The sequence below is a fragment of the Hoplias malabaricus genome, chromosome 5 (assembly GCF_029633855.1).
Source record: "Hoplias malabaricus isolate fHopMal1 chromosome 5, fHopMal1.hap1, whole genome shotgun sequence".
Classification (NCBI taxonomy): Eukaryota; Metazoa; Chordata; class Actinopteri; order Characiformes; family Erythrinidae; genus Hoplias; species Hoplias malabaricus.
In genome coordinates, this window is record NC_089804.1 from 25,307,821 (window position 1) to 25,318,608 (window position 10,788).

Consider the following 10,788-nt stretch of genomic DNA (forward strand, 5'->3'; position numbering starts at 1 on the left):
TGACTCTCTTCGTACTCTCCGGGGGCCAACTTCATCTTGTCTTGTGACTCTTGTCCCAGAAATTATGGGCATAATAGAAAAAATGAACACAGAGAGAAGAGTAGATCGGTCTTCTGTATCTAATGGTATGATGCTGGTCTAAGAAAAGGTTTAGCGAGAAGCTAAAAAGTCCATATACAGAAGAATTCTTTAAAATTCTGATTGCAGTGAGAAAGGGCATCGTGGCTGCTTTAATAACTGGGTGTAGTTTGTCAGGGGATTTCCACTGGTCGAGTAAAAAGAGCGGAGAGAGGAGGAGGAGGGGGACAGAAGATCAGGATTCTTCCCAATTAGCCTGCTCTGACGCACTGGTTCTGTCCCAGTTGGCTCCCAAAGCTTTTCTTGGCTCAACTGAGCAAAAGAACCAGGCTGAAACAGGGTCCATGTACAGGATTGATGGCGCTCCAGCCTCCATATATTCCACTAATGCACAGGGATTAACAGTTCATCAGCAGCTCTTACTGCAGAAAAAAAGACACAAGACCTATTGGCCAATGTAGTGTCACTGGAAATCAACACATTACTGACAGATTATCTTTGGTAAGTACACAAAGATATGACTCCACAGAGGGAGTCTTAACACCACCACATCTGTGTCTGGGCTTTAAACTCACAACCTCCTGGTACGGTAACCCGACAGATGAGTCTGAGCGGCTTAACTCCCAATGGTCAAACACAGGCAAAAACAGAGCAGACCTGTATCTGTCCAGCTGCTAATTACTCTGTCAAGCCTGTAACAACAGAACCCCTGCTACTCAGCCACTGTTTCTGAGTGTGTTCATTAAACAAGTTCCTCTTGGAAAATGCTTGATCACTCAGTGAGAACACAAAGAACAACTGAAACAAGAGAGAGAGAGAGAGAGAGAGAGAGAGAGAGAGAGAGAGAGAGAGAGAGAGAGAGAGAGAAGAGAGGGAGAGAGATAGGCTCCAACCCAACTACAAGCACCTGCCTAGATTTTAGACAATGTAATATTCCAGTTTCAAAATTATAAACTTTTTTCTATGACAATTTACTGGAACAAACCTAAAGGAACCAGGCAGATCTGCTTCCAAAACACCAAAATAACAAGATAACAAGACTGGGAAATTCTAAGCACTTTAGTATAATTAGTATTAGAGCAATTGCTTAAGAAGACATGAAATCTTTTCATATGAGCTCTTTGTTATTCAATGCATTTATTGAAAGCTTCTATTTTTTACACTGATGTATCACCAGCTCCCTGCCTCCCAGCTTCAAACCTTTTTATTAACTATCAACCAAACAAGCAGCAACTGATCTGAAGCCAGCTTTACATCAGCACCGAAACATCAGAATCAACTGTTTATGAGCGTTTTCATTAAACAAGGGCCCTGATCACTCACTGGAAACACTGAAAAAACAAATGGGGAGACAAAAAAAAAAAGTAGTGAGAGGGAGACGGCCAGAAAGAGAGTGTGAGAAAAAGAGAGAGAGAGAGAGAGAGAGAGAGAGAGAGAGCGAGCGCAGAGGGGCATATGAAGTTATGTAATCATTTCAGAATTACTTTAGACATAAAATAAGACCCAAATACCTTTCATTACTCTGTATACCTTGTATAACTAATTAAAATGGCAAAAACTTCAACACAAATCCAAGAAGACTGAATCATTTGTTTGATACAATCATTTGTTTATAAATAAATAAAATAAAAACCAACCCCAAAAATATGGTGAGAAGCTTATTTTGCTCTGAAGATATTGATATCCTAATAAAATAGTTTCTGATTGTGTTCATTAAATAAGTGTCTCTTAGAAGGACCATGAATACTCCAGGAGACCAACAGGAAAAATTAAATGTAAAGACAGACAGAGAAAGAGAGAGAGGAAGGGGGTGGAGAGGGAACACAGGGACATAACACAGTGGCCTTCCAGTGTCTGTGTGTTCCAGGGGAACACGCTCGCACTTACACACTCCCGGCCGACGCCTAGGCTCAGCTCAAAGTGCTCCGTGCGTTGATTAGGCATGACAATGAGCTGCTGCTTCCAAAAATACGCCACGCGTTCCGGAGCAGCGTGGCCATGCATGAATAAACATGATCTGTAATGGAGCTGAATGAGAATGAGGAGCTTGCTTTTTTCCAAAAGCTGATCCACAAAGAGCAGTCTCAATATACCCCCCCCCCAACCACCCCCCAAAAGAAGTCGCCCAGCCTCAGAGCATGGGGTTATTTTCAGCACATCTCCTGCATAATGGGGGAGAAACTGTGTTTCACTGCTTTGATGCTGTTAGCTAAACACTAGACCTCAGTGAAATATATTAGACCTACATCTGTGCCACCCTGTTGCAGTTTCATTTCTTTTTTTACACAGACGATTAGTCTAACGGTCAGCGTACTTATACCATTATTTTGCCTTTTGCAATATCTCCTAAAGGAAACACCTGCACTTTTGCAAACTTTCACTAAGCACCCTCCACATGCAAGAGTTATTCCTCAGTGCCAGGACATCAGAGAACAGAAATGAGAGGATTAGCAAATGAGTATGCAGGAAATGAACACGGAGCAGGCCTTTGTTTTAAAGCAACAGTTTGGCAGGCGATCTAATATAGACAGTCTCCTCCTCACCCCTAGCCAGTCAGCCAAGAAATGTTGGGTGTCTGAAATTTCCTTCTTTAATTTAGCAACTAATAAGAAATGAAAACTTATTATTTTGTGCTTAAATCACACTTTCCTTGAACCATTTAAAAGTTAAAAACAGTCTACAGTGAAAACCAAGTGTTTAACCTCGTTAACATGTCTGTGTGCTGTTGTTTACATGTTTGAAGTTGTATAACGAGTGAAATAAATCCAAGGCTTAACATTTCCGCTTTGAAATTGCAGTGTCTCAAACGGACGAATTCCGAGAGCCACGGTTTCATACATCACATGGGGCATTCCAGGTAAACTTGAGCTGCAGGCGAGCAGCAGGAAAGGGGGGAGAGATTGAGGCGGGGACTAATTGCTTATTCATAGAGCCACGCATACTGAATGAAGGTTAACGTGTAGAATCTAAGCCACTTATAAGGCGTTAACAGATATTTTCCTTGGAAACGACTTCGAAATATTTTATTTTGAATAACAGAGATGTGTTTTCATGATTTCATTGATGACAGGAAGTGATCTCAAACAGGCTCACATGGTTCTGACTGTGTATATGAAAATGATATCCAAGAAAATGGACAAACAACGTTAACTAAATCATTTAATTTTTTTTTTTTACTGTCTGGTTTTAATATTTTTAGATATGCAACCTACTTGTGCTCAGGTTACAAGACAACTCACTCTCAGAAACCACATAAGCAAGTATTAACCATTAACTTTAAGGCAAGAATGTGATGATTTTGTCATTAACGTTACTCCACTGAGTTATTTTCTTGGCTCCCGTGAAAAGAAAACTTCAGACACCAAAAATGTCTTGGCTAATCAAATACATCTGGGTTGAGGGTAAAACCATGTGAATTAAATTTTTGGCCAAACTATGGCTTTAAGGGATGCGGTGTGGAAGTGAGCCAGCTCTCTTACTGTTGGTGTCTGTGTCATCGCTAAGACCCTTAGGAGGAGCGTGGCAGGCGCAGCCAGCAGCTGTTCTGTACATTCGATCTGGATTACGTATTCTCTTCAGTCCTACAGGGGGCACAGCGGGGAAGCAAGAATGAAGGGAGGTTGGCTACATACAAACAGAGTGTCCTTTACTTTCTTGTAAAAGATTGTTGGTGAGGGATATAATGAAATGTCTTCCTTGTTTGCCCCAAAACAAAAAGTATCATGAAGAAACTGTTGAGTATTTTCTATTGCTTAATAAGTGCTTAAATATAATCTTAAACATAAAACCAGATTTCTGTCAGCTTTGTTACTTACTGCACTTGACAGAACTACCTCTTTTTTTACACGGATACAGGACTATGTACTATCCGAATCCTTATAGTATCCATCACCCAAAAACTGTTGGCACAGAAACAACAGAATCAACAGGGCAGTCTTGGCAGCAAATGTGCAAAGGAGTGTGCGATAAGAAAGTTGGAATGCCAGCCTTTCAATCTACCAGCATTCAAACAGCCTCATCTGAATACTAATAGCTTGATATTTCCACATGAGAAGGTTTATATATCGTTTTGCACTCTGTTGCGGCGCGGACGTTTGGTTCCCTTGGTTGCCCTTAAAAATGACTGGGAACACAAAATGCTTCACTACGTTTCTCAATGAAAGTCTCAGATTACATGTTTATCATTTTGTCGCTGTCCAATCAAAAACATGTATCTCCGTTATTGTGGATTTTCACTAGATCATGTGAACACAGCTGCTATCATTTTATTTCATAATGAATGGACCACTAGAATTGCTCCAAAATGATTTGTTTTTGAAAAAGAAAGTTTTTATTTCTCATGTAAAGTTACTATTTTGAGAGATACATGTTTTGAATTGGACAGCGACCATGTCCATCCATCCATCCATTATCTGTAACCGCTTATCCAATTCAGGGTCGCGGGGGGTCCAGAGCCTACCTGGAATCATCGGGCGCAAGGCGGGAATACACCCTGGAGGGGACGCCAGTCCTTCACAGGGCAACACAGACACACAAACATTCACTCACACCTACGGACACTTTCGAGTCGCCAATCCACCTGCAACGTGTGTTTTTGGACTGTGGGAGGAAACCGGAGCACCCGGAGGAAAACCACGCGGACACGGGGAGAACACACCAACTCCTCACAGACAGTCACCTGGAGCTGGAATCGAACCCACAACCTCCAGGCCCCTGGAGCTGTGTGACTGCGACACTACCTGCTGCGCCACCGTGCCGCATTACAGCGACCATGTCAGACTGAGAAATGATGATATTTGCTAAAATTACAAGGACAAAGCTCGAAGGTCATAGGTTCATTTACACCCTTTTGCACCTTCTGTCCCTTGATGCTAATGCTGCTATTTGAATTGTGCCACACTGCACAGTCAAAAGGATTTCACTCCATCATCAGTCTATTACATATGCATGGAAATTAATGATCAGCCAGCCAACAGCTATATATCAGCTTTCCATTTTTTTTTCCTAATGGAGCACCTTGTGAAAAACTTTCAAAAATATCTGACAGGCAACCTAGCACTTTCCAAAGAAACTTAAGTTAGAACATGGCACGAAATACAGGCACAAAAGGGTGGATTGACAGAAAAAAAGGAGGCCACAGAAATACTACTTGAATTTCCATTAACTTGTATTCCCAGCTTATTAAAATACATGTTTGTCAATGAGACAAAACGTAAAGGAGCCATAAGTCCAAGACCCATTCAGTAACCTTCACTTCTAACAGGGTAAGTGCATATTGTTCATGTGCATGAAGTCTTCAGAAATTCCTGAGCAGTTTCAAAACTAACGTCCAACAAACTTTTATGGGCAATCTGAAACAGGGACAGATTTTAGCCTGTGGCTATTTTGTACAATTCTCTTTTCTGGCACTCCATTCTCCCTCTTTTGTTTGCCTATCTGGTCACTGCTGAACACACTATTCAATTTCTTACAAGCTGGCCCTCTAACAGCGCCGGCCAGAGCGTCTGCTGGATCCGCTCTACTGCGCCCTCTCCCTCTCGGCTGAATCAATCCATGAAACCAGTTCTTTAACACAGGGCTCTCAGAGGCAGGTGAAAAAAAGAGGGGGGGGGGGAGAGAGAGAGAGTGAGAGTGAGAGAGAGAGAGAGAGAGAGAGAGAGAGAGAGAGAGAGAGAGAGAGAGAGAGAGAGAGAATGAGAAGCCATCTTTTAATCCATAGCAGCCTCACTAAATTCAATTAGCAGAACAAAATTGCATAGCTGATTCACCCAGCACAATCTGAGGGGCAGCTCCAGTTATATCAGAGAGATGAGAAGCTGATAAGTTTTGCTATCAACAACAGACTCTGTTTATCAAGCCAAGCTCTGATCAAATTCCCCCTGGGAGTTCGTTTTTACACCACAGCAATTGCCTTAAGATTTCACCCTGCTGATATTTGGAGGGATGTGACTTTGATGTGCAGGAGATATATGGGTTAACCAGCATCATTTCCAGCACAGGGGAATCTGTCTGTGTGCATATGCAGTGTAGAACCAAATGATATAGGGGGATAAGGTCTTACTGAGGATGTTTAGGGTTATGTAATAAATATAACAATAAACAAAAACTTAAAAATTAATCACAATACCACATACTACTCCCTAATGAGGCTAATGAAGCTAATAATTAGCCAAGCATCCAAAAGAATGAGCTATTAAAGCATTAGTTGATTAAATATTCTGGGTAAACCTAATACAAATGGAATACTAGATTGTTACATATAGTAATAATGAAAAACACAAGTTAAAAGTGGGCCTGTCTTAAGTCAAATCAAAAAACAGACCTGTCATAACTATTATATAATCACCACCACATGTTTAACATAACGCAGAATTGGTGCATTGTCATCCTCTTATAAATTCCATAACACATTTACAGAGACACATCATATCACTAGTGAAAACAACACGATCTCTAATTTCTGACTGGTGAAATGACACCTTTAAAGGGCAGGGCTGAGCAATGTTCATTTATTTGAGCTCAGTTTGTTTCTGTTGTCTGTTTAAAGCTTTATTACTTACCAACAACTAGAAAGATCAATCAACCATTCAGACAATCCAGTCTATATTTTGCATTGTATCATTGCATAAAAATATTTTTAATCCTGAGCTAAAACGTTAGACTCCTGACAGGCCACGTGAGGGGCTTATTTATATTTTGCACACTTTGCAACATCAGTAACACACAGGGCCATAATCACGTTAAAGGTGTAGCACTACAGAACAAACATGTGTACATCAGTACAGCATTAACGGCCTGGATGGAGAGCAAAAGAACGTTAAGGTGGAAAAAAGGAGTGGTGAGTCTTTTTTGTCCATAATACATCCCAGAACACAGCTCTAAAAACATCTGAGGGATGAAGGGGGATGCTGTACAAGCACATCCTTGCATGTAACCTGCCACTGTTGGCAAGAACCACTGGAGAATACGCTCCCTGTGTGCAAAAAGAAGCCGGACTATGAGATCCAGGAAACCAACGAAAGCAAAAGACTGACGGATACAAATGCGTGACACAGTTTCCGGCTGCATGAGGTCAAAAGAGGTCTCTGCCGCTATATGGCAGCTTTCCGAAGTAAAAATAGCCCGGTATCCTACTGTTCCTCCACTTTCTTTAGGCTGCATTATCCTGACACAATTTCTCACTGGCACATCGCAGCGAACGAAAGGAACCATTATCCAGGTTGAGCACCAGATAAATGTATGTGTGTCACCAGCGTCATTGGTCATTCATCTAGTTATTTTTTACTCTCCTTTTTCCCTAAGTGTTTCTGGCCGAGTCAGCCTTCAGCACTTCAGCACGTTTTAACACACTCAAGCCTCAAGCCTTGACAATACGCCTTGCCATGTAGTAAATAGCCCCAGGCTGTAAGGCCTAAACAAATATGCCTCTCTGCAACATGCCACTAAACGCAAAACACACACACACACATTATATGAAGAACACAAAGCTCCAGTCTGCAAAACACAACAGAAAATCGTCACTTTGACAGAATTAGAAGAGAAGCTGAGTTATCTTTTTGTGGACCAGATGGAAGATTCATTTAGGCAGCTCAATATCGCCTCCTGGTGGATGTTTCCAGCACAAATTATCTGTGGCACTTAAGAAAAACAGCTGAATGAAGCACTAAACGCTGGGAAAATGTGAGCTGTAGTGAGCAGTGAATCTGTGCTTACTCACATCAGGATAGACTTCACATCAGCTCCATTCCAGTACGTCATACCGCTCATATTTCATGCACTTATTCTGTGTGAATAGGCAATTTCCTCCCTTGTAAGTTTAACAACCTACCAGTCCACTAAAATATATTGTAATAAAGTGACACCCCTCTCAGTAGCCTACATGTTGAGCTAATTTGAAATTGTCTCCATCTCGTGGTCGTTTCAATCAAACACCATTAGTCCAATTTTCCCCAGTTTCCATCCACACACGCCAAGTGAGCTTCAAAGCACAGCAGCTATAAACAGCTTTAAACACTAAGTCAATGTATCATGAGGATAGAGCCACATTTTCAGTCGTGAACAACATAAACAACCACAGTGAAGTATGAGCTCGCAGAGTGCACTGAATTATAAGTGCTGTTTGGATTGGTGAATATTATATATATATTACAATGTGTGACTCACGTTTGGCAAAAACTGTACATAACTTAAAAATCATAGCACACATTTGACAAGTGAATGAATATTTGACACAGTAATAGTTTAAAAAATATGCTTACAAAGCCAATTTAACTTAAAACAGCAAAGTAGCGTCGTCGCCTTTGCGGGTTTGTTTACACGCACTGACTACATTTAGCATTACCTTCCTCTTAAAACTAACTACTACCTTTCAGCCTTAAGTAGACTACAAGCTTGACGGTGTTGTAGTTCCCTATCGCTCTTATCTGAGCCCTCAGACATCGGCCGTTAGAAATGTATTAGTAAATATTTAGAAAAAAGGTTAAGAAAACCGTTACCTTTCATTTTGCTGCTTTAGATGAATTCCACAGGAGAGAGGGAGAGAAAAGAGCGCGCGCGACTAACGGTCTCTGGCTGTAGCCTAAGCAACGGCTGCGCGAGCCAAACCACTGATAGTTTCACAGTTTGAAAAAGCGGTGTAAAAACGCCTTAAAAACGCTGGAAAAGCAGAAGCAAACGGACACGTTGGAAGCTCCGCGTCTCGCCGCCGTGTTTTGCCGAGGGTTTGTAGGTGGAAAACGCGAGTAAATCACGGTTTTTTAGAGCCTCGCTGTTCGGGAGAAGCGGAGCTGTGGCTAACGTAACGTTCCGTGCTTCTCGCCTTTGACTCGCGTTTGACTTTATAAACAGCGACGCGCTGCTGGAGCAAAATATTAATAATAACACAGTTCCCCGCTTTTTCACTTCAGTTTGCAGCTTTAAAAAGAAAAAGGGGGGGAAAGGGAGGGTTAACGGTGTGAAGGAATCCCACTTCACATCATTAGCAAGGTTAATTTACAGGGAGAGGAGAGAGGGAGAGTGGAGGAGAGAGAGGGAGTGTGTGTGAGAGAGAGAGAGAGTGAGAGAGAGAGAGAGAGAGAGAGAGAGAGCCCTATCTGGGCTGCTTCTGAGCTCAGCTCAGTTAGGAAAACATTGCTGTCCCTCTACCGAAGCGAATAATGTCAGTGAAGGGAAAGCAGCACAGAAGCAGAATCCACACCTCCAGACCTGCCCACCGCTTTCCCCCTCAGCCTCAAAGAAGCTGGCTTTAATCTCATCAGCTATTTTCCTGATAAACATGAAGGGGGGGGGGGTGGTATAAAAATGTCTCTGGTTCCGGTGTCACTCGCGCTGGCGCTCCGTCCCCGCTTCCATCCGCATCCTCGCGGCTCGCAAAACGGAATCCGATCAAAACCAACTCTCCCAAAGAACCGAGAATAACAATAATCATAATCATAATCCTGTTATTTCTCTCTTACCTTCCGGCTTGTTTTCGGCAGCCATTTCCCCTCCGCGCGCCACATCCTCCTCCTCCTCCTCCTCCTCCTCGCGACCGGGGGGGTGGGGGGACACGCGCGTGCACAGTGAGGGTAGTTCTGAGGGAGGCGGGCAGTAGGGGTATCAGATGGGGCAGAAACACAAGCTCGCGGTCAGCTATTGGTCAAAAACAAACAGGTGCAATAAACAGTAACGCTTTGTGATTTTGAGAAATCTAGTACCCCCCCCCCCCCACCCCTTCGTTTTCTACCCCTCTACGTCATTGGACGGGTTTTATTTAGGGGCACTCTCACAAAAAAGGAGCCAATAGGCTCTCAGGCATGGGACTGGGATGTTTAAGGCTCAAAAGCTGAAGCATTCACCGTAACATAATAATAATAATAATAAATAATGATAAAATAGCTAAGTTTCTCACATGGTTTGTAAAGCAATATTAAATAATTACCTGCTGATAATCAAATTCTTAATTGTGAAATGAAAGATTTTCTTCCCTTCCATTAGAAAAATAATGAAATGGGAGGATTGTCCCTAGGTTTTAAATGGAAGTTTAAAATAAGTAACCAGATTTTGTGTCGTTTTTTTAACATTTTTAAGTAAGTTACAGATGTGTTGACATCCTCTGTTCTTCATTAAACTGAATGTGAATCATCAGAAACGCATATTACCTCACGTTCAGCGAAGTCTAGATTTTAAGATAGCCACCAGTCAGGTTACTATTTTAAGTTCCAACTCAGTCATGGCTGGGTGACTGAGTTGCTGAGTGCTGTTCCTCACTCAGTGCTGAAGCCGAGTGGTGCTGAAAGGACAGCTCCCCTTCACTACCGAGGCTGGTCTAGTGTATGGCTTTTTTCTACTTGTACTATTTCACTATGATGATTTTATCATTTTATTATTTATAATTGAAAAACAGACTAATTGAATGGCAAAACTCATAACATTTCTTCATGGTGAACCAAATAAAAACAGAAGAAGAGTACAGCCTTTGATCATTTTATCAAATATCTCCCATCACATTTATCATACTGTATGCCCTCAAGTACCATTGATTTAAACACATATAAAAACCCAAAAGGACAATAGCTAATAATATTCCAGTATAAATTAAAACGAATTAAACAATGGCCTATGACATGTACATCCCATAATATATTCATTCTGCTTCATTACCTATCCCGTTTTCTTACATGGCAAAATGTCTCTGTGTCAATCATATAGATTCAGATACTTTTGCGCATA

At 41.7% G+C, this 10,788-nt stretch overlaps 1 protein-coding gene across 2 annotated transcripts in view; it reads right to left on the reverse strand.

Annotated features, from left to right (window-relative positions):
* LOC136696612 (calmodulin-binding transcription activator 1-like) overlaps positions 1 to 9,606 on the reverse strand; it is a 307,592-nt gene extending 297,986 nt beyond the window's left edge. Inside the window, exons 1-2 of one of the 2 annotated variants that reach the window (XM_066671167.1) lie at positions 9,534 to 9,558; positions 3,558 to 3,659 (exon numbers count right to left, since the gene is read on the reverse strand). In XM_066671167.1, coding sequence (XP_066527264.1) covers positions 3,558 to 3,659; positions 9,534 to 9,558 — 127 coding nt within the window. Of the gene's footprint in view, positions 1 to 3,557; positions 3,660 to 9,533 lie in introns of both variants that reach the window. The other variant, XM_066671168.1, reaches the window with a different exon arrangement.
* Positions 9,607 to 10,788: the final 1,182 nt, after the last annotated feature.